Raw genomic sequence first — 24,847 nt, forward strand, 5'->3', positions numbered from 1 at the left:
GTGATCGCCCTGGTGAAGGTTTAAAATAGCTGGTAACCACTCATCTTCATTTTTCAGTTTTAAGAAAGGGAAAAGTCTCGCACCCCAATAAAGCTTGATTGTTATCAATTTGTATATTTCAAACTTAATGTCATGTTTAATTTACAAATGGAGACTTAAATGCATTGCTGCTCTTGAGTAAACACAATAGTTTATTTTTGTATCATGCTCTTCATACAAAAGTGTTGAGAATTCCACAGCCAATAAGTCTATATAAGCACATTTAGTATTCTGGGCTATACAAAATGCAATGGGAATTATATGTTGGGAGAACACAAAACTGGGCCCTTTGACAATGGCCCACTGAATCTCTGGACTAGTTTAAAGTCACTTGATTGAGCATAGGATAATTGGGAGGCCCAGGTAGTAGGGTAAAATGGCTCTATTAAAGGTACAAATGTGTGTGCAGTTGGTGGTGGAGAAAAGGAGATGGATCTTGAGATGGGATTTGAAAATTGTCAGTATTCATTTAGGCAGAGCAAGACTTTAAGGTAGTACTGGTCCACTCGGGTGAGGAATGTGAGAGATGTTAGTGCCCACAGTGAAAGAGTGGATGGAGAGAGAACAAAGATCAGTGGTATTACACCAACAGACTTAAGCTCAGAAAATAAATGAGGTAAGAGAAATGGAGTTGGAATGGGATAGAACTCAGAGAAAGTTTGGAACAATAAGGATCTTCAATAGATTTTTGAGTTATAATTGCTTGTTTGCCAATTGTGGTTCCCCCAACCATGCTTCAACTACGGCTAATCATTTGGGTCATAAAGTAGACTGGTACAGTGCGTGCAAGCACTGCAGAAGGAAGGGTTGTCCCCTCATTGCACTGCAGGTTGAAGAACTTTCTGCAATTGCTTCTTCACACAGTCTGGCTATGTTGAAATTGAAAGCTCAGCCATGTTGAATTATGTTTGTGGATGTCAGCAGCTATCTGAGATGGTTTTGGCTATGGGAGAAATGAATTGTGGGTTTCAGACAAATACATGGTTTGAAATAGAAGACTGAAAAGGGTTCACAAGGGATGGAGTCACACCACTGAATATGAGAAGGATAAAAACATGAATTAGTTTATGGAGAGGTTAAGACAATGTACAGTATGGCCCCTCATGAAATATATAGCTTATATAAGGTTTTTTTCTTACAACTTCATGGATTTTTTTTTAAGTAAGAATTTGAAATGGTGCAACAAAGACTTTTAAACTACTTGCATTTAATCTGATTGCTATTGGTGCATTCACAGTAGGTGTGCAATCAACTCACTTACTGTAAACCAGAAAGATTTAAGTGAAGAAAGGGGAGAAATACCAATCAGTGTCCTGCAGGGTATTACTGTACCTGTATTGTACTTTTCATGGTATCCTACATCAGTGGCTTTCAGTCTTTCCAGACTACTATACCCCTTTTAGGAGTCTGATTTGTCTTTCATAGCCCCAAGTTTTACCTCTCTTAAAACTACTTGCTTACAAAATCAGAGATAAAAATACAAAAGTGTCACAGCACACTATTATTGAAAAATTGCTTACTTTCTCATTTTTACCATATAATTATAAAATAAATCAATTGGAATATAAATATTGTACTTGCATTTCAGTGTATAGTATATAGAACAGTATAAAGAAGTACTGTCTGTATGAAATTTTAGTTTGTACTGACTTCGCTAGTGTTTTTAATGTAGCCTGTTGTACAACTAGGCAAATCTCTAGATGAGTTGACGTACCCCCTGGAAGACCTCTGCGTACCCCCAGGGGCATGTGTACACCTGGTTGAGGACCACTGTTAAATATAGTAATTGGCATGCTCAGTTCAGACATACAAGTCACAGAAGACAATAACTTAAATGTAGGAAAAACTAAATCTACAATAACTTACATGTAGGCAATATACGCCTTTCATCTGAGTAAATTATTCGTCATTTTCCTAAAACAATGTAATGGTGCTGAAAAGATGTAGTGAGGCACACACTGAGGTTTTTTTTCTTTGTAGGACTCAGTACTGCAGTGGTAGCTGAACAGATAAATCATAGAACTATAGGGAATGTAGGTGTGGAAGGTACCTGCAGAGGTAATCTAGTCATTGTATGATTTAGAAACCTGAATGTGACATGATGGTTTTCTTTTTCAAAGTGTATTTAAGAAAAACAAAAGGAAGGAGTATGATAAAGGACTGTAATAAAACCATAGATACATTTCTTGTCAAATGCAAGCTGTCGTACATTTCAGAGTCATTGCATTCCCTCTCGTTCATAGAAGAATCTGACAGCTTGAAATGCTGTCTGCTTTGCAAGCCTGTGCTCTGTAAACAGAGATTAAAACTTTTAGAAGAAATTTAATATTGGAAAAACTGAATAAATCTTTGAGGCTTTCTACAAACCTATAATTCACATTTTAAAAGGCTTTGTCAAGAACATACTGGATGCCTATTTCATAAAATTAAATGAAGTATTTAGAACCCACTGAATGGAGGAAGGTTAGCTGAGAATCCTCTTCCTGGAAGATGGGAATCTTGTTGAAAGGCTTACAGCTATAGTTGACTGAAATGTTCATCCTCTCCTGTTGCCACAAATCCTTTCCCTGGTACACAGCCCCAGTAACCAGATTGTATATGAAGAGTACTGCACAGGCTGAGGTTGGGGGAGGAATTCTTCCCCAAATTTGCACAGTGACGTGGAACCAATCTGGTACTGAAGGCTTAAAAGTATGTTCATCTCTACTGCTGCGGCAGGTCCTTCCCTCCCACTCCCTCACCCTCCACCAGCCACCCACTTAATGAAGGAGGTGGCTGGGTGATCCTCTGTCTTAGATCCATTGCTTTTGCTCCTGTCTCAGGAAGGCTTCAAGAAGTGCAGTTTGTGGAACCTGCAATACAAATCAAAAAGGTTCAGGAAACACACTGTTATCCTAACCACCTCTGGAAGAAGAGGCATGGGAGGCCACTGTTAATAAAAGGGGTTATAATTCAGGAGATGGAAACATGCAAAGCTGCTTGTCCGCGGCTGAATTGAACAAACTGTTATATAACTTCATGCCGTGTTTTACAGTATCTCTTTCTGGCTCTTGGCATCTGAAGGAACTAATAGCATTAACCATTGCAAAAGCACAGCCAAATGTCCCTCACTGGCACGCCATCTGTACAATGTTCTGATAGCATGGACTCCTTTCCAGTTAGCTAAGTGGATCTTACATGCTGTGTATCACAATTGACTCCAGTTATGTCATTCTCAAGATGTCCATTTTTAAATAGTGTCCAGTTGGAAATGTTGTAATACATTCCCAGATTTCTGGGGAAATCTCAAACGTTTCACCAGGATAGACTGTCAACGTAGATGGGGAAAATGTGATCAGGTAAACGTGACAGAAAAGGGGAATGGGAGCTCAGATGAGGGGGATGGAGGTACAGTTTTGGCTGGTACTGCCCTTCTTTCCAGATTAGGAGATCATAATATTAATGGGCTGACTCGCTGTCCTGTCGGCTATGTACTGTGCATTGACCCTGAGTTAGTATTAACATTCCCTGTAAGCTGTGCACAGCTATCCTGTATCTACCATGCACGTCACAAGGCTGGGAGCATGACCAGTGTAGCAATACAGACTGCTTCCTGGCACAATTTGCTGCTTTGCTGTTACTGAGCATGCTTAGTAACATCTCGTGAAGCTTCTGCCCTTACTTTGCCCTCACAAGGAATAACAATTTGCCCTTTGCTACTGATGGAGGCTAAAAGGGTGGGGGACAAATTGGAAGGAGGGATGGGCTGAATTTGTTCAGGGAGCAAACTGTGTGTGCAGGGGGCTCAAACAGATGGAGGGAGGAGAAGGAGAGAGAGGGGGAGAGTCAGGGACAGGAGGTAGGAGCCAGGTTAAAGAAAGGAGGATGAGCGCTGCAAAACAGTGGCGTGGGGGTGGGACAAGGATAGGGAAGAGCAGAGAGGATAAAAGTTACTGTAAATTGGGTAAGCTCTCTACAGGGTTTGCAGAAACAGGATGTAGGTGGCAGAGCCCCTCCTCTCCTCCCGCAAGACAGCACGTATCAGCACCCGCTTCTCATGGCCAACGGAGGTGGAGGGGAGAGGGGGGGAGAATTGGGGTGGGGAGACAGGCTCAAAGGAGGGGACAGTGGGGGGCTCCCTTCAGGGCTGAGGCTCCTGCCCATGACATAGAAGTTATCAAAATACCTGGAGTAACAATTACAGTAGCCAATTTTCAAATATCAGTAATAGGACATTTTTTTCTAATTATCAGAATCCATGAGTCTAAAAGTAAAGCCACGCCCTCGTCATCTGTTTTTACAAATTTGAAGTTCCTTATATTGAGAAGCATCGAATGATGCTAGAAGTAAAATTGAATGAACATGACAAAAGTCTGTTTGTGGGTACTCTTACGCAGAGTACCAATAAAATGCCAAATGTGCTCATTTTAATTTTATCCATGGTCCTGAGTTTAATAACTAAATGTAAGGATCCTGAACAAAATTGTTAGCAGCACCTCATAACTTAATTATGGGTTTCATTTCTGCTAGAAGTGGAAGCGGGTCTCAAGAAGTCCCAAGTCAATGTTCTACTATTGGCAGGATAATGCACAATAATACCTGTCTTTAAAACTCCTTTGACACACATTTACGTGATACTCTAGAATAGTACTGTCAATACTATGCATTTCTGAAGTCCTTACATGAACATTTATATAATCCATACTTTAAACAGTCCTGAAATATTCATATACACAATAGACTATATTCTCTGTAAAAAGCAATTGTAATCCATTGTGTTTACTCTGAGTTCTGTGTGGGATTTCTGACCCTGCCTCATTTGTTGCAGAAGTTGGGTGCTATGTAGGAAGAGAAGGCATGGTCTCAGGGCTAAGGCAGTTGAATGCTGCCCTGGAGAATTGGATTCTATCTCTACCTCTGCCACAGACTTCCTGTGTGGTGCTGGGCAAGTCACTTAAACCAAACTGTTCACAGATGATGGCTGTTAGGGCACCAGGAAGGTGAGGCATACGCCATATGAGACATCTGGATCTAGACCTGTGAAGCGCTGAGCGCTTGAAAACAAAGTCTATTGGAGCAGTGCTTTAAATACATAATGTGCTATAAAAATAAGCACTGTGAAAACCCGGTCTCTCTCAAATCAGGCATACAAAATTATTGAATGCTTATGACAATTTTAGCTTTAATCTCTTTTACCTTCAGTTCCCTAGTTGTAAAATGGGGATAGTGCTACCTAATCTCATAGGATTCTTGTGAAGATACGCTGATGTTTGTGAAGCACTATTATACTACTCTGAAACCTGTCACTATACTATAGTGAGAGCACTGCAAACATCCGGGATAAAATCAGTAATTTTGTATTCAGTGTAGGGTTTGGATGGTGTGCATTACATGAAGCCTGGGCCGCACGTTGAACCAGGAGGATAAAAAGAAATATTGAGTAACTCCTAATTCACTGAATGAAGCAGTGGTCCCATGGGGAAAAAAATAGTATATGATCATGTTATGATGTCCTGTCCCTTTAAACATTTGAGCGCTCCCTACTTTTCACTGCAGAGCCTCACTTTCATGTTGTTTTCACTTTTGCTGCAAGAACAATAGAACTACCACCACAGCAGACAGCTGAGTTTCTATCAGCTCCCTCTGTGTTTGTGTCTTTTCTGCTGGATCCAAATATAACACATGCAATTAAAGATAGTATCATAATGCATTTGCCCAAGGGGGTGTGAATTTAAGTTTCATGAGCAATCTTAATTCTGGCATTTCCTAACTTTGAGCACTTTACTCTGCTAAGGTTGCAGTGTTATTTTAATGGGCTGCTTTTGGGGGAGGGCGGTTAACAGCTTATATGGCTTTGAATCTATGATCTAGATATTTTCTGTATACTGTAATTTATTTTACATGGTTCAAATTTAATCATATGTAAAATAAGTCTCCAATGTTCTGGCTCATCTGTATAATCCTCCCTCAGAGATTGCTTTGTGGGCTGTCCTGAACAATTATGAAAATGAGCATTTCTGCTTTCCTCTGAATTTTGATGCTTGCCTGTCTGCTTTGTCGATAAGCTGTATCCAGGGGAGCGGCTCAGTGTGCATGAGTTTAATTCCCACACTGTGTGCACCTCCACTACTGAACTTGGCCTACTCCTTCGAAGTAACAGCAAAGCTAGTCATAGAGTTGATGCCGGCAAGACGCTAAGGGAAATGTCACATTGATGAGGATGGGTGACAAGTATGAGCATAATGTGAACAGAAGCGATACCCACTAAGAATTCGGAGTACAAATGGGCAAGAGGAGAAATAAAATAGAGAAAACAAGGAAAGAAGGATTGCACAATGGGAGATAAAATTGTGAGTCAGTCTAGCAGTTGAAAATGTTAATTTCTAGTCACAAAAATGGAGGAGTGGAATAGGTAACTGAAAAAACGGGATTATAAGCTATTTATGGTTCAGGGAGAAGCTACGCTTATGAGCTCTCTCCCAGTGTCACTGGGGGTATAGTTCCAAGTGAGAGGCTTAGACTCATAGACTTTATGATCAGAAGGGACCATCATGGTCATCTAGTCTGACTTCCTGCACATTGCAGGCTGCAGAACCTCACCCACCGGCTCCTTTAATAGACCCCTAACCTCTGGTTGAGCTACTGAAGTCCTCAAATCATGATTAAGAGACTCCAGGTGACAGAGAATCCACCATTTACACTAGTTTTAACCTGCAAGTGACCCATACCCCATGCCACAAAGGAAGGCGTAAAACCCTCAGGGTCTCTGTCCATCTGACCTGGGGAAAAATTCCTTCCCTACCTCAAATATGGTGATCAGTTAGACCCTGAGCATGTGGGCAAGGCCCACCAGCCAGATACCTGGGAAAGAATTCTCTGGAGTGACTCAGAGCCCTCCCCATTTAGTGTTCCATCACCAGCCATTGGAAATATTTGCTGCTAGCAGTCACAGATCGGCTTCATTCCATTGTAGGCATTCTCGTCATATCATCCCCTCCATAAACTTATCTAGCTCAGTCTTGAAGCCAGTTAGGTTTTTTGCTCCCCTTGAAGGCTGTTCCAGAACTTCATGCCTCTAATTGTTAGAAACCTTCACCTAATTTCAAGCCTAAAGTTGTTGATGGCCAGTTTCTATCCATTTCTTCTTGTGTCAACATTGGCGCTTAACTTACATAATTACTCCCCTTCCTGGTATTTATCCCTCGGGTATATTCATACAGAGCAATCATATCTCCCTTCAGCCTTCTTTTGGTTAGGCTAAACAAACCAAGCTTTGTGAGTCTCCTCTCATAAGGCTTCTATGTGTACTTCTCCAAGTGTGGAAGCCTGCAGTTCACACCACTTTAGACTGGCTCACTAGGCAACACCTCCTGTTTCACAAACCGCATTCATCTGAGCCAGCCTAACTGGGTTTGGGTCTGGCTGTGGAATCCTTTCTGGAAGTTTGTGACCAGAAATGAACTGCTGTGACTCAGGACAGCTTCATCAAAAACATGTATGATTTATTTGTTTATGGAAACTAACAGTAGAATTAAAATAGCGTTAAAACAAATGTCTATATGCATCTCCTCTGCCTTAAACCTCAATCTTCACTTGTATGTTTAGGTAGGCACTAGCTTATCCCAGATCTCTTTCCTTCCCCTCTCCCTGCCCCCACCCAAGTTGGAAGACCAGTTTCCATCTCATCAGATTCCCCCTCTGTTTCCATCAGCATCTCTCCCCCTCTATCCTGTGGCTTTTATCAGAAACAAGCTCTGTTGTAGTGTCCCTCCAGAATTTCCCCCTTTCTTGGCAACAGTTGAGTGACAGCAAAGTGCATCCAGTCCTTGTCATTGACATAAAGGGAAAAATGGTGGTTAACCAAACTGAGAGGATGAAAGGTCAAATTATGGAGGTGGGTGGGGATTCCAGTGGGCCTGCTGTTTGCGGGATTCTCTGACATGTAAAAGGAGAAAGATAGCATAATAAACAGCAGAATTGCTTTTACATGCTTCTTCATTTCCAAGTAATAAATTCATTTTATTGAAACCAAATGGACTAGGGAATATTTGAATCGGTGCATGATTTATTTGACTGACAGTATTCTTGTTGACTTTTGAAGGAATGTTAATTACAGTAATTTTATTTCTGAGTTTTTTAGTGGGTTTCTCTGCATGCGTGGGGTCTGAGGTGAGTTAGGGTATCACAAGAATAAATCTGTTAACCTATGTATTTCTGAGTTGTATGTTCATCCATGTTTATTGCATGACACCAAATACTTTATAGAAATCCAGAAATTTCAGATGGGAAATGATTATTGATTATGTTCAGCCTGAATGCTTAAAGGCATCTTGTCTACTTGTCCCTGTTCTCTCTTTCCTCACCAGCCAGGTGCAAAACTATCCCCTACATTATATCAAGTGCTCTCTCTATTCTCAAAAGCCTATTGTTTCAATAGCACATTTTGATCAAACACCAGTCTTTATTTTAACTAAATCAATGTCCCTGTTTATAAAACATTTTTTTAAAATTTGTAAACTTTTTTATACAGTTCTTTATACAACACAATATTTATTTGCAGAGCTTGTAGCCTCACTGCTTCCCTTCTTTACAAAATGAAGGACCATAACCTTCAGTTCATTTGTCTGTCCCTACAGATATCTTAAATGAACTCTTCCAGAGGGAGAACCGTGTGCTGCATTACTGGACAATGAGAAAAAGGCGCCTTGACCAGTGTCAGCAGTATGTGGTCTTTGAAAGAAGTGCCAAACAGGTCAGGATTTTATCTAAGAATGTTTTCCATTCCATGCAACTCAAATTCCATACAAATCAAGGTGTGACTTATTGCCTGACTTTGAGGAAGTAGTTGCTCCCATTGACTATGGTACTAAGAACTTTCAAAAGGCAGACTATTAAGAATCAAGGTATAAAAACCTTACCCCACTCCTCCCTCAAAATAGAACACTAGAAATAATAATAAAAAAAAAATTTCGGCAGACACCTATAACCAATCTATCACTCTCATATTGCACTACAAACAGGTGGTTGTTTTACCATACTGTTGGGTTGTTGGTTTTTTTTTTTTTGGCCAGGCTGTGTTGAATAAATTGTTAAACATTTTAGTAAATTCTACCAATACAAAATAATATGAATAAGGAAATACCTGAAAGGCTGAATCATAACAATATTAACTTTAAAAACTGCATTTCTTTTGAGTATCTTCAGAACTGTTAAATAACATCATTGTTAGTGAAAGATCAGGGAAGAAAAATCTTTGCTGTTGTGTGCATTTAATAGCACTTTGTATGCACTCGGTTTCACTGTTTGTCCTGCTTACTGGATTAACATCATACATTTGTGTGGGTCCCTTACACAATGGTGGAGAGAGCTATTTAAAAAGAGAAGTGATTTTTAAACCATAAAAATAGCAGGGGAACTCCAAGGCAGAAGTAGTAATTGAAATGGCTTTTAACTTCTTGGAATTGACTAGATTACACAGAAAGTTCTGTCACTATCATGCTGGCTGTCTCTTGTGTAGGTGGGTTTAGCAGATGTATGGCCTCCTTGTGTCACTTGGCTCCTTATGTACCTGCCCAGGGATATTCGAAATTCAACTCAGGAGGCATTCTACCTGCCTCTATCCCTCACAGGCAGAAAAAAAACCCTCTGGCAGCTACCCCTTAGGTACTATACATCTCCATCCTCCCTACCCACTGTTTGGAATGACTGTGTCCGAGTCACTGTCATTGAGGCCAAAGAGGTAGAAATTAGAATAATTGCATCTCGAGAAAATGACTTGCCAGTCTGGAGAAACAGAAGAGGCTGAATTTCAGAAATATGGTACGGGCAGAAGCACCCAAGCTTGGATACAGCCTGGATGTATGGTTCTTCTTCGAGTGCTTGCTCATGTCCATTTCATATTAGGTGTGTGTGCTCGCCACGTGCACTGATGGTGGAAGTTTTTCCCTCAGCAGTATCCCTAAGGGAAGGGCTCTGGTGCTCTCTGGAGGGGCGCCCGCATGGTGCGGTATAAGTGGCACTACCGGCTCCCCCCATCCTCAGTTCCTTCTTGCTGCCAGTGCCGATGCTGAAACATCTGCTGCGTCAGCTAGCGTCATTTCATTCTCTGTTCTTGTGAACTTTGAAAACCTGTAATATAGTTGTATATAGTTAGTAGTTTCTTAGTTACCCTTAGTAATAGTTCTCAATTCTTCGTTAGTCCCGAACAGGACTCAGCTGGGGGACGGGGCATGCCCTGCAATCGCTTCAAATGGCCTATGCCCATCAGCGATCCACATACCAGCTACCTAAGGTGCTTAGGCGAGGGGCCCATAAGTGCCAAGTGCCATATCTGCAAGTTCTTTAAACCTGGGACGAAGAAGGAGCGCGATATCCGTCTGAAAGCGCTCCTAATGGAGTCAGCCCTCACTCCAGCACCAGAGCAGCGATCTGACTCCTCACTGAGCACAGCGGCCTCCGTGCACAGTGCTCCGCCGGTGCCGCCTACAAGCTGGCAATTATCCCCCTCCGCGGCTCTGGTCAAGAAGCTGAAAAAGACTGTGAGGGGAAGCTCTCCTACCTCCCGTAAGGGAAAGGAGAGGGCTGGGGGCGAGCCATGACCCGTGCCAGGCAGCTCAATGCCCTCTTCGGGAAGTCGGGCCCCAGGTCAAGTTGAGCAGTGCAGCCCATCCCATACTTCGCCTGCGACTCTGGATAGCGGCGCAGCCCCCAGCCAACTTCAGGTGCCTATCACTAAAAGGTCTGAACGGAAGTACTTTATGCCAACCAAGGGACATGAGTACTTATACTCCCACCCAGCCCCCAATTCCCTTGTGGTAGAGGTGGTTAACCATAAAGAGAGGCAAGGACAACCCGGGGCCACCCCCCAAAAATAAAGACTCGAGGAGGCTGGATCTCGTTGGGCGTAAGATTTATTCGTCTTCCAGCCTTCAGCTGAGAGTGGCCAACCACCAAGCCCTCCTTGGCCGATATGACTTCAATATGTGGCAAGCCATGGCCCAGTTCGAAGGATCGCTCCCTGAGGCTTCCAAGAAGGAGTTCTGAGCGATCCTCAATGAGGGCATGACCGCGGCCAGGGAGGCCCTCCTGGCAGCATCAGATGCCGCTGCTGCTGGCACCATGGCTTCCGCTATCCCCATGCAATGAGCCTCTTGGCTGATCCTGTCTGGGTTGTCCTCTGAGGCTCAGCAGTCAATGCAGGACTTGCCCTTCGACAGCCAAGCCCTACTTGTGGAGGAAACAGACTGCAAGTTGTATGGCCTCAAGGACTCCCGCACCACCCGGAAAACCCTAGGTCTTTACATCTCAGCCCCAGCGCGTAAGCGGTTCAAACCATAGCAGCCTCAGGGCCAGGGTAGTCAGCCTTGGCAGGACCAGCTCCACAAATGAGCCAATGGCTAAAAGTGCCATCCAAGCCACCTGCCTCCACCCTCTGCCCAGTTGGGCTCGACCTGTGTCAAGCAAGGGGCCAAACAGTCGTTTTGAGGGTGCGCCTGAGGGCAGCCTACCAGACTATTCCCCAGAGCCATCTGTCCCAGTGTTCTACAACCGCCTTTCCCTTTTCTTCCCTGCTTGGACCACTGTAACCTCGGACCAATGGGTCCTCAGCACAGTGGAGCAAGGTTGTACCCTCCAGTTCTTTCCTACCCCTCCCTTCCCACCTGCCTTCCCTGTCCCTCTTCAGGGACTCCTCTCGCGAGAGTCTCCTTGTGCAAGAGGTAAAAGGGTTACTGCAGCTGGGTGCAGTGGAAGAAGTTCCTCTCAGGTACCGGAACAAGGGGTTCTATTCCCAGTACTTTTTAATCCCAAAGGCTAAGGGCGGTCTACAGCCCATCCTGGACCTGCGAGACTTCAACAAGTACCTAAAGAAGCTAAAGTTCCGCAGGGTTTCCCCGGCCTCTATCAATCCCTTCCCTGGATCCGGGAGACTGGTATGCCACCCTCAACTTGAAGGATGCGTACTTCTATATAGCGATCTTTCAAGGACACAGACACTTCCTCCAGTTTACGGTGGGGCCCCACCACTACCAGTTTACGGTCCTCACGTTCAGCCTGGCGACAGCACCAAGAGTGTTTACCAAGCGCATGTCGGTGGTAATGGCTTACCTCAGGCGCCGGGGTATCTAGATCTACCCCTACCTCAACGGCTGGCTCATCAAGGGCAGCTCCAGGCCCCAAGTCCAAAGGGATGTTGTGATGCTTCAAGTCACGTGCTGCTCTCTGGGTCTTCTGGTAAACAACAAAAAGTCAACATTAGTGCTGGTGCAGAGGATAAAGTTCATCGGAGTGGTCCTTGACTCAACCTGCGCCAGGGTGTTCCTGCCACTGGAAAGGTTCCACGTGTTGACAAACCTCATTGCGGAAGTCTCCACGTTCCCTTTAATTACAGCCAGGGTCTGTCTGCACCTGCTGGGTCACATGGCAGCGTGCACTTACGTGGTCCGCCATGCCAGGCTCCAGATGCGGCCCCTCAACAATGGCTGAGGGACAGTCTATTCCCAGTCCCGAGATCCCCTGGCAAAGATTGTTGCCATTCCCCAGGTGATACTTACCTCACTGCAATATTGGGCTGACCGCGGGGCAGTCCTGTAGGGGGTTCCGTTCGACAACCCCCCTCACTCCATCAAGTTGGCCGCCTTGAACTTCGCTGGGGTGCGCACCTCGGCGACCTCCAGACATAGAGGATGTGGTCTCCGGAGGAGGCGAGGTTGCACATAAACATCAAAGAACTCCGAGCAGTCCGGCTGGCGTGTGGAGTCTTCCTGCCCCACCTGTCGGGCAAGGTGGTACGAGTCCTGACAGACAACACAACCTCGATGTTCTACAAGGGGGAGCGCGCTCATCGGCTCTCTGTCTATGGGACTTCTGCATCAGTTACGAAATCCACCTGGAAGCTTGTCATCTTCCCGGCATCAAAAATACGCTGGCAGACCAGCTCACCAGGGGCTTCTCCTCTCACTATGAATGGTCGCTCCATCCAGAGAGAGCCTGCATGATCTTCCAAAGGTGGGGGACTCCCCAGGTGGACCTGTTCACTACCAGACAGAACAGGAAATGCCACTGATTTTGTTCTCGGCAAGGTCTTCCTCCTGTCATGGTCAGGAAGCCTGATGTACGCGTTCCCTCCGATTCCAATCATCAGCAGGGTCCTGGCGAAGATCAAGAGAGACAAAGTGCAGGTTGTCGTGATTGCATTCATTCGGCACGCTCATGAACTTGTCAGTGGCCCCTGCCGAACCACCTGGACCTGCTGTCACAGGACCACGGTCAGCTCTTACACCCCAACCTCGAATGCCTCCACCTCGCAGTGTGGATGCTGCGTGATTGAACCCGGAGGAACGGACCTGTTCGGAAGGAGTCCAACAGGTCCTCCTCGGGAGTAGGAAGCCCTCGACCAGACTGACTTACCTGTCCAAGTGGACGAGGTTTTCTCGCTGGGCATCCAAACGTGGCACCTCTCCCTCGTGTTCTTCCGTACAGGCTGTCCTGGACTACTTGCTCCATTTGAGGAACCAGGGTCTGGCACACTCTTCTATTTGTGTGCATCCTGCGGCCTTCTCCGCTTTTCACCCACCAAACCAAGGACAGATGGTGTTTTCCCACGACATGACAGTCATATTCTTGAGAGGGCTTGAGAGACTCTTCCCATAGGTGCTGGCTCCTATCCTGCAGTGGGATCTTAACTTGGTCCTCTCTAGACTCACCAGCCCGCCTTTTGAGATGCTGGATTCCTGCTCCTTTTCCCACCTGTCATGGAAGGTCTTTTTCCTGGTGGTGGTGACGTCGGCGAGACGGGTCTCTGAAGTTAAAGCCTTGACCTCAGAACTGCCATACACCGTCTTCTACAAAGACAAGGCTCAGCTGCGGCCCCACCTGACCTTCCTGCCGAAGGTTGTATCCAACTTCTATATGAACCAGGACATCCTCCTCTCGGTGTTCTGTCCCAAACCGCACAAGACCAGTGAAGAGAGGCATCTTCATGCGCTGAATGCCTTGGCTTTTTATTTAGAATGTACCAAGCCTTTCCATAAATCAACTCAGCTCTTCATCGCTACAGCAGATAGCATGAAGGGCCTTCCGGTGTCCTCGCAGAGGATTTCCAATTGGATTACCTTGTGCATAAGGACCTGTTACGACCTGGCGGGGGTTCTGCCGCCGCTGATTGTCAGAGCCCACTCAACGAGAGCACAGGTATCTTCGGCGGCCTTCCTGGCACACCCTATCCAGGACATCTGTAGAGCTGCAACGCGGTCCTCTATCCACACATTTACCGCTCATTATGCCATCACTCAGCAGGCCAGAGATGATGCTGGATTTGGCAGAGCTGTGTTGCAATCGACGCGTCCGTGAACTGCTGGGTGTCATCTAATGTGGAATGGATGTGAGCAAGCACTTGAAGAAGAAAAGACAGTTACCTTTTCCGTAACTGGTGTTCTTCGAGATGTGTTGCTCATCTGCATTCCCCAATCTGCCCTCCTTCCCCACTGTCAGAGTTTCCGGCAAGAAGAAACTGAGGGTGGGGGGGAGCCAGCAGCCAGGGCCAGCTCCAGGCACCAGCCTAGCAAGCATGTGCTTGGGGCGGCACTTGGCGGGGGGCGGCGCTCACCCGAGGAGAGCGGAGCCGCAGCTGGCTCACCGCCCTCCCCTCGGCGCTCCGGCCGGCCATTCACTCACTGCAAGTCGACCTTGTAAATTCTTCAAAATGTGTGGTCCCTATCTGTATTCCACTACCCACCCTACATCCCCTCTGCTTCGGATCCTGTTGGATTTGTGGTAAAAAGAGGAATTGGAGAGGTGTCAACCCACACTGCCTCTTATACCCCCACGATTGGGGGTCTACTTCACATGGGCAGGTCAACTGATGCAGTCTGTTAGAATTTCCAGACTCCGGGGCATGGCGTGCATATGTGCCCATGTGTGGACTACAGATAAGGATCACACAACTTGAAGGACTTCCAGTTACAGGTAGATAAACTCCATTTCAAAGTTGTTTCAGGTGAAATGTAGAAGTAGATAAAAATGAAATATAGTTCTGTCTAGTACATTTATTATGTAAGTATTTTTATGTATCTTGAGTACTTAAATTGGTGTCTGTTGAAAAAGTATTATGCTACTTTCTTTTCTACTCTTCATTGTTTTTTGCTTTATTCAGGCTTTGGAATGGATCCATGACAATGGAGAGTTTTATTTATCCACGCATACCTCCACTGGTTCCAGTATCCATCACACTCAAGAGCTGTTAAAAGAACATGAAGAATTTCAGATCACTGCAAAGGTAAGTAAAGAGCAACAGCAGGCGTATGGCCAGCTTCACCTTGCTGTGTTGGCTTTCTGATCTGTTTCCACTTGACATGAAACGAAACAAAAAATTGCTGGTGTTACCTTACATTGACAAGACGGTGGTGATCTCGCTTAAAAGTGGAGAAAGATAACTTCCTTTCGAGTCCTCAGCTTGGTTGGTTTTCAGGTCAATCATGGATGACTGGAACGCAACTCTTAAATCTTATTTTATGTTCGCAAAATGCAGTAAGGCTTATTGTGTTCCAGTTTGTGTGCTTCAAAATATTGAACGCTTTACTAATGAGAAGATAGCACAAGATGAAAGCTTCAATCATTCAGGTCTGGCTCGTACCTAGAATAACATATTGTACTGCAATGTTTCTAGCAGTGGCAGGCTTACTTCTCTGCCCACTGTGGCCACATGGGACCCCGCCTCACAGGTGCAAACCTAACATTCCAGGCAGGGGACATTTTGTTCCTTATTAATTGTTGAACTCTGGCAGTAACTGCAGCAGGGATTGGTTTCCCTAAGTTCCCTCTCCTGCTCCCCATTTTAAAAGTTGCGCTTTGTCCCCACCCCTTGGCTCTCGGCCCTGTGTGGAAAACTCGTGGAGCCGCAAGCTGGTGAAGAGGTGGTGGTCAAAAGAAGCTACATGCTGGAGACAGCTGGAAATGGAGGAATGAAGGAGAGACTCTGGTCACATTGTATATGGAAGGACTAAGCATGCCTCTGAACACCAAACCCACTGTCCCCTCAAAGACTTGGTCCAGCCCTCTTAGCGTTGCACTCCCGCCATACAATGCTGCCTCTGTTATTTTCAGTGACAGACAGTGGATAAAGAGTGTGCATTTAAAAGTACCATTTTAGCGCAACTCCCCTACACTTTTGCAGCCATTTGCCAGGAGGATGCATTGTCCTTAAGTGTGAGCGAAAGTCTTTGCAGGATCAGGGCCAATGTTTGTATTGTATTGTACCTAAAGACCTTAGTAGGGATCGGAGCCCCTTAGTGCCAGGCGCTGTATAAACACCTGAGAAGACATGCTCCTTGCCCTAAAAGCTTACCTTGCAGAACTGATATTCTCTATTTCCAGTCAAGAGAATTTCTAAAAGTTAAAGCATGAGGTTTTTTGCTGCTGTTGAAATAATAAAGAAGCAGGCAGCACTTGCTGATCTTCTGTTCCTTGGGGAAAAATCATGGTATCTTCTTTAAAAACACTTGGGTGGGATAGAGGGGAGAGCCAGTTACCTTCCATCATCCCTCCACTTGTTTTTAGTAATTAATTATACAAAACGAGCCCTCTCATTACAGGTACTTGGCAGTAACTTTACTTGTCAGTATTTTCCTGTTGTTTTTCACAGCAAACCAAAGAGAGGGTGAAGCTGTTGATACAGCTGGCTGATGGCTTTTGTGAAAAAGGGCATGCCCATGCAGCAGAGATTAAAAAATGTGTCACAGCAGTGGACAAGAGGTACAGAGACTTCTCTCTGCGCATGGAGAAATATAGGACCTCTTTAGAAAAAGCCCTGGGGATTTCTTCTGATTCAAATAAATCGGTGAGTGAAATTTCTGCATGAACTCTTAGGAGAATGAGCAAATGCTTTTACATAGCTCCTTGTAGCTGATCAGATTGGCCATTGTTTTTCCCCTTTCTCCTCCTTTAACCATTTTTCCTTTTCTCCTTAATACAGAGCAAAAGCCTGCAGCTGGATATAATCCCAGCTAGTGTTCCTGGGTCAGAGGTGAAACTGCGTGATGCTGCTCATGAGCTTAATGAAGAAAAGAGAAAATCTGCCCGCAGGAAAGAGTAATGCAGTCTTTACAGATATAAATATATAAATCACTGTTAGTGAAGCAACTGTCATATTTTTGACTTCAAGATTTAGAAAAACATTTTAAATAGGACTGTAGCAAAGGAGAGCTCTGTACTGCCCAGAGTGTACCTTCCATAGCCTTGCACAGACTTATTCATTGCCTTATTCCAGTTTTGGTACTTCACTATCTGGTTTAGGGAGTGTTCAGAACCAAACCTAAAATGAGGATCATTTAAAAAAAAAAAAAAAAAAATTGGTAGCAATCCAGAAAAATTCACAAAAAATAAGTGGGTAAGGAAGGAAATAGTAGCAATGAGGATAAAGTATTTGCAAATAAATAAGTAACACAACTCCATAAATAGAGAGTTTTTTCCTGCTCATGAATAGTAGCAGCTATTGCTCTTCATTTCTTATCAGTTGAATCGGATCCCCAGGCTTCTAATAGATCCTCTTTTCTCTCTCTGTTAATTGTCTTAAAATCCTTGCTTCGTTTTTTTTTTTTTTTTCCAATTTTAATTTCGCTAGTGTTGGAAGCCCCTCCCCCAACAAAAAAGTCATTCTGATGCTAATTAAGCTAATTAAGCTCTTCTATGCTTTTCTTCTAATATTGGAAATAGAGTAAGTTCATTGCAATGGAGAGAGCATATTCTGATTAGTGGAAAAGCATTGTCCTGTGATCTAGCAGGCTGCAATTTGATCTTTCATTCTTTTGTCATTTTTAAGGTTCATTATGGCTGAGCTAATTCAGACAGAAAAGGCTTACGTAAGAGACCTCCGGGAATGTATGGATGTAAGTGTATATTTTATGGGACAAGGTTTCATTATGTATATCATTTTGCTTCTGCATTTCTTTAGCAACCAAATGTTGTTAGTTTATAACCACAGGTCCAAATTCTGTGCTTACTTATGCCTCCTGCTAACTTGCTAGTGTCAACATAATTGCACCAGGTGTCAGCCAATGAAGAATTTATCCTATGTGTGTTATTTTTGCTCATTTTCATTTACAGCACTTTATTGCTCTTTGCTCAATAGAAAACATTTTAATGGTCTCAGAACTGACTGTCCACTTCTGTTGGGTTTTTGGTCAGTTTGTTTTGTTTGTAGCAGAGATGAGCCTGTGTTAATTCTTTCATTGTGTTTATCACATGTTTCGGGACTGGCTGACTCTCTTTGAATAGAAATTCAGAGAGGTTCCATGGAAAAGTGCCCAGTAATTGTTAAACTCGAGCAAGTAATGCTCAGCAGTAGCTATTACACAAAATGAAAACTTCTGGAATCCAAACATGACCTTAGTATACTACCCTGAAGCACTGTTTGTTGTCAGGAATATTGCATATTTTAAAAGATTAAATCTCAAGGAGCATATTTGATTGTCACTTTCAAGCCTTGACATTTTTCAAGATGCACAGTGTGTAAAGCTCCATACCCCAAAATCAATTATAAGTTGTACTTTCCTGTACTTCTCCCTGTGATAATGTTTACTTACAAATGTCAGGAACTGCTACTGTTTGGAAACTTGATTGCTTTTCATGTGCCTTTTTTCTTCTGGCCAGACGTATCTGTGGGAAATGACCAGTGGCGTTGAGGAGATCCCACCTGGTATTGTAAACAAAGAACACATTATCTTCGGAAACATGCAGGAAATCTATGAGTTCCATAATAAGTGAGTAACTTAGCTTCCATGCCCATGTTTACTAGTAAAGATTAAGTGATCACTTCAGGTATTTCCCAGTCAAAATATTGTGTACATAAATGAATAAAGGATGTTTTGCCACAGCAGTAGCTAAAGGGTCTCCCTCATTGTCGAATTACCTGCTTCAGTGATCGCATTTTTCAGTAAATATCTATATAATTCCATTCTCTGGCCCTTCTCTGGCCCAGATATGTCTTCTAATCTTGAATTTTTTAAGAAGCAGTTTGAACTTTGTTCAAGTTCTAGACTGGTTGATTGCCTTGAAGAGATGGACACCACTGATTCTACTTAGCACAGGCAGTGGTTGTGTCAGGCTCATCATGGTCACCTGCCAGTGGGCTCATTTCTGACTTTTAGAAACCACTGCTAGTGGGAAGGGGTAGTTCAGTCTCTTTTTCTGTTGTTCCTTGGCCCTTCTGTGAAAATTGCCAAAAAGGGTTGACATTAGCACTGGTTACAAGGAGTTTGATACGGACACTGGTTCAGTATACCTTTTTTTAACTCTTAATGATTCAGAAGCATTATGTTTAGCTTACTCACATTTTATCTCCTATTGTTTGTTACATGCACTTACTGCATCTCATGTTAAGTTCGATTGAAATCTTTTTGAGTTACAGACCATGTAAGCCTGTGTGTTTGTCTGTTGCCTGGCTTACCATCATCCAGACCCTGATGGGTGCTTTTACATGCTATTGTAATAGAAATATGTCTAGCAGAGCTACCATTTTGTATATTATCTGAGGGATTCACAACAGCTATATTCTCTAATGATCCACAAGGTACAATAGCAGTGTGCACTATGCCATATCAGTAGTGAAAAATCTCAGACTTAATCAAATTCATACTAGGAACTTAGATCAATAACAAATTATTTTGGCTGTGAAAGGGATAGTCTTGCAAAAAAAAGCCACTTGTTGGTAACTTTGTATGCACCATGTCGCTGCCCTTAAATAACTTCATAAGTAATCTATTATGGATATAGATAAGAGGTTTTTTCCCTTCATTAATTGGCTTTTTGGGGGAGGGGGAAAAGGCTTTTATTGCAGAGGCCGGCCTCCATCTCTTTTTCTATTTTTTACTGACATTTTAAAAAATAAACCATTCGTAGGGCTTAGGTGAGAGGACACCAGTTAGCCCCTTTCTGAAGAGAACAGCAACAGTTACTACAGTGAGTAGATAATACAGCAGTAAAAAAACTGAATACAACAGTATTTATCACCAACCATTTAAAATCTATGTTGTTTGAGATGTGATATTTATAGGGTCCTGGCACCCCAGATTCTCATCAATTCATAGTATCTTGATCCAGTTGTCAGACGATGCTGTTGGTATGAAGATCCTCTTACAATATATCTGCTCAAACTCTAAATCAATGTTAGCTGTCCTAATGAAAACATGCCATGTTTCTTTTAATGGTGTTCTGTTTTTCTCTACCCATAGCATATTCCTAAAGGAGCTGGAGAAATACGAACAGTTACCAGAAGATGTTGGGCACTGCTTCGTAACTTGGGTAATGAAATGATGGTTGGTGTTAGAAGTAACAAATGAAATCGAGAGCAGAAGGAGATGGAGGCTTTTGCTTTGTGTAGTCTTTTTCTTAATTAGTGGATTTGTACAAGTACTTTTTTTCCTCTTGAAGTAAACAAACTATTGACTTTAATTAAAAATGCCAACAAATGCAACAACATGGCTCCCACTGAAATCAGTTTCAGTTGTGTGCATACACCTGAGGGCAGAACGTAGCTCACTTAACTATAAATCGACTTTCTCATTCCTTTTTATTATTTTGATTGTAATATGTTTAGAGCCCTGCAAATCTATGGATATCCACTGACCATGTTTGTGGATTGTGAATTGGATGCGGATACAAATTTTGTATCCGCCCAGGGCTCTAATTATGTTGTGTATTTTCTCACAGTGCTGGGTTGAATTGGAAAAGAATCCCCAGTAGTTTGACTGGTTTCAGGCAGTGGAAATGCTCTTTCATAAGCTGTTTAAATTTGCATTTTGTTCTGCAGGCAGACAAGTTTCAAATGTATGTTACGTATTGTAAAAATAAGCCAGATTCTACCCAGCTGATATTGGAGCATGCAGGGGCATATTTTGATGTAAGTACCAGACTTTTTGTGCATATATTAAAAATATGGATGGGTTGTTTTTAATCATGCAGTTCTAATTACATTGGAATGCTTAAGAAATTGGACATCTACTAGTAACACCAGATAAACTCTCCATAATTAATAATCCTACAACATGATGTCAGTTAAATCTAAGAACTTTTATGTCTCCGGTGTCTAATATATAGTATTTTATTGCTATTTTAGTCCCCTAAAAATCAATTAAAATATAATTTTAAACAGTCGCTATCCCCTATCAAAGGAATTGGAAACATAGTAACGGTTGAATGTCTGTTTTGAAATGCAAACAGATTTTAGCAATTAAAACTCAGATATAAAACTACAGTTTTAGAGACAGATGCTACGTATTCTAACAATGATGAATTTGGTTCAGTCTGATTGTTCAGTCTGAATCAAGACTAAAATCTTGGACTTGCAGCATGAAAATGTAAATTAACAGTAACCTGCTTTTATTTCTATTTAATGTATTGTTCAAAGCTGCTATAGTCATGGGGGAAAGGGTCTCCTGCCTGGTGATTAGCATCTACAGTGGCCGTTTCCCCAATGGGTGTCATTCACGCAACTCCACTGAGTGGATACAGTTCTCAGGGCAGCAGCTCCTCCTATTGGATACAGGGTAGAGTGGGGTAGGGGAACCAGGTCCATCCCACTCCACCAAGTTCCAACCCAGGGCCCTGCGAGGCTGGTTTGGCGGCACACCTGTCAGCATCTGATGTCTGCCTCAAGTTGGCTTCGCTGGGTCACTTTCACCTTCTGAGTTTCCAGCCCTGCTTGCAGTTGCTGGGTGCTGTGGCTCCTCCACTTCCTGGCTCAGTGCAGGCTCAGCTCAGGTCCTCTTGCCTTCTTGGAATCATAGAATATCAGGGTTGGAAGAGACCTCAGAAGGTCATCTAGTCCAACCCCCTGCTCAAAGCAGAACCAACCCCAACTAAATCATCCCAGCCAGGGCTTTGTCAAGTCTGGCCTTCAAAACCTCTAAGGATGGAGATTCCACCACTTCCTGAGGTAACCCATTCCAGTGCTTCACCACCCCTCCTAGTGAAATAGTTTTTCCTAATATCCAATGTAGACCTCCCCCACTGCAACTTGAGACCATTGCTTCTTGTTCTGTCATCTGCCACCACTGAGAACTGCCTAGCTCCATCGTCTTTGGAACCCCCCTTCAGGTAGTTGAAGGCTGCTATCAAATCCCTCCTCACTCTTCTCCTCTGCAGACTAAATAAGCCCAATTCCCTCAGCCTCTCCTCATAAGTCATGTGCCCCAGCCCCCTAATCATTTTCGTTGCCCTCCGCTGGACTCTCTCCAATTTGTCCACATCCTTTCTGTAGTGGGGGACCCAAAACTGGACACAATACTCCAGATGTGGCCTCACCAGTGCAGAATAGAGGGGAATAATCACTTCCCTCGATCTGCTGACAGTGCTCCTACTAATGCAGCCAATATGCCGTTAGCCTCTTGGCAACAAGGGCACACTGTTGACTCATATCCAGCTTCTTATCCACTGTAATCCCCAGGTCCTCTTCTGCAGAACTGCCGCTTAGCCAGTCGATCCTCAGCCTGTAGCAGTGCATGGGATTCTTCCATCCTAAGTGCAGGACTCTGCACTTGTCCTTGTTGAACCTCATCAGATTTCTTTTGGCCAAATCCTCCAATTTGTCTAGGTCATTCTGGCCCCTATCTCTATCCTCCAGCATACCTACCTCTCCCCCTAGCTAGGTGTCATCCATGAACTTGCTTAGGTGCAATCCATCCAATCATCCAGATCATTAAGAAGATGTTGAACAAAACTGGCCCCAGGTCCAACCCCTGGGGCACTCCGCTTGATACTGGCTACCCACTAGACATTGAGCCGTTGATCACTACCCATTGAGCCCAACGATCTAGCAAGCTTTCTATCCACCTTATAATCAATTCATCCAATCCATACCTTTTTTAACTTGCTGGCAAGAATATTGTGGGAGACCATATCAAAAGTTTTGCTACAGTCAAGATATATCACGTCCACCGCTTTCCCCATATCCACAGAGCCAGTTATCTTATCATAGAAGGCAATCAGGTTGGTTCCTCTCCTCTAAGTGCTTCAAAATGGATGAGGACCTGCTCCATGACTTTTCCAGGGACTGAGGTGAGACTGACCGAGCTGTAGTTCCCTGGATTCTCCTTCTTCCCTTTTTTTAAAGATGGGCATCATATTTGTCTTTTTCAAATCATCTGGGGGAGTTTTCAAAGATAATGGCTCTGCAATTACATCAGCCAACTCCCTCAGCACCATCGGATGCATTAGATCTGGGCCCATGGTCTTGTGCATGTCCAGCTTTTCTAAATAGTCCTTAACCTGTTCTTTCACCACTGACTGCTGCTCACCTCCTCCCCATACTGGGCTGCCTGTGCAGCAGTCTGGGAGCTGACCTTGTCTGTGAAGACTGAGGCAAAAAAAAGCATTGAATACTTCAGCTTTTTCCACATCATCTGTCACTAGGTTGCCTCCCTCATTCAGTAAGGGTCCCACACTTTCCCTGACCACCTTCTTGTTGCTAGCATAAGCAACTAACTCTTAGCCCAGAGCTGCACCTTAACCCCCTCCTGCCCAATGAGGGGTTTCTACAACCCATCACAGCTGCTAATCTAATTATGGCACAGCTTGCTTTTATACGGAAGTTCCTTACCAGCTATATATGATGTCCATTCGAGACAAGGGCAAAAAGGCCGCAACTGCTTCTGGACTTTCAGCACTGAACTTCATTGAGAACTCATAGTTGCCACATTAGAGGACTAAGATTCCCTTTCCAAATGTGCCCTTGGTTAAAGAGCGCATGTGTATTTAAACATCAATTATGGTGCTCCCTCCTAAGTATATACTCTGAGCCATCACTAGTGAAATGGATACTGGGAAGAACTGTTTGTGTTAAGAGGAGAAAAAAGGGGCTTGTGATTTAATCACCTCTAAAAAAAAAAATCTTTACAGGTATGTCAAAGAACTTTCATTAATGCCACCAACAGTATGAACGTTTTAAAGACCCATCACGTTGGACTTCCACATGCTGCATTTCTAATAGATGAAAATGAAGAGCTGTGTTGGGAGAGAAAACTAGTCAGAGATGACCAAATAATCCTATATAATAGCTCAGCGGTTTGAGCATTGGCCTGCTAAACTCAGGGTTGTGAGTTCAATCCTTGAGGGGGCCACTTAGGGATCTGGGGAAGTACTTGGTCCTGCTAGTGAAGGCAGGGGGCTGGACTCGATGACTTTTCAAGGTCCCTTCAAGTTCTAGGATATCCTCACTAATTTTATTTATTTATTTATGTATTTTATTTAACTAATATTGATGTAAAAAGTGTGTGTATACAAATGAATGCACACTTAGTACCTATATGCACACAACACTCATAGCTAAATATATATAGAAGCTAAGACTGCATTTTATATTATAGAGATGCTGTTTGCAACTGTATAAAACCTCAAACCTACAACTTCCTTAAAAAGCGCACTAGCTTATGCTTCTGAGTCTGTTCAAGAAATCAGCTTCAAACTAAAAACATACTTGACTTCATATTTAGTACACAACCTGTACCTCATGCCATGTGTGTGACTGCATTACAATCATAGTTTCACAACTCATGGATTCAGTAGATAATTTGCTACTTAAAAATGAGTACAACTACCCTGTGGGTGTGAATTGTATTAAAGTTTGTGCCAAATTGACACAACCAATCAGTTAAACATTCAGTGTTTAAAGTTCTTAACTAGCCTACTTTTATAACTGTTCTAGTAGAATGGAAGAAAGTCCTCGATGTAAATCTCAGCTTTCCTCTTAAAAATCTGGCCTACTATTGCTGAGCTCTTTCCCTTTTGGTAAGTAGTCAGTAAATTACACGTCGTGCTCCCTCTGCTGGCCTTTTAGCAG

General features: G+C 43.5%; 1 protein-coding gene across 4 annotated transcripts in view; it reads left to right on the plus strand.

Moving 5' to 3' along the window:
- Positions 1–24,847, plus strand: part of TRIO (trio Rho guanine nucleotide exchange factor) — a 418,347-nt gene that overhangs the window by 263,983 nt on the left and 129,517 nt on the right. For all 4 annotated transcript variants that reach the window (XR_004644600.1, XM_034761550.1, XM_034761548.1 and 1 more), the window contains exons 20-27: positions 8,655–8,770; positions 15,170–15,292; positions 16,658–16,852; positions 16,988–17,103; positions 17,834–17,900; positions 18,664–18,773; positions 20,244–20,313; positions 20,822–20,911. Coding sequence is in view for 3 of the 4 variants with exons in the window: in XM_034761550.1 (XP_034617441.1) it covers positions 8,655–8,770; positions 15,170–15,292; positions 16,658–16,852; positions 16,988–17,103; positions 17,834–17,900; positions 18,664–18,773; positions 20,244–20,313; positions 20,822–20,911 (887 nt within the window). In the remaining variant the exon portion in view is untranslated. The remainder of the gene's footprint in view (positions 1–8,654; positions 8,771–15,169; positions 15,293–16,657; positions 16,853–16,987; positions 17,104–17,833; positions 17,901–18,663; positions 18,774–20,243; positions 20,314–20,821; positions 20,912–24,847) is intronic.

This window comes from Trachemys scripta, chromosome 2 (genome assembly GCF_013100865.1).
Source record: "Trachemys scripta elegans isolate TJP31775 chromosome 2, CAS_Tse_1.0, whole genome shotgun sequence".
Taxonomy (NCBI): Eukaryota; Metazoa; Chordata; order Testudines; family Emydidae; genus Trachemys; species Trachemys scripta.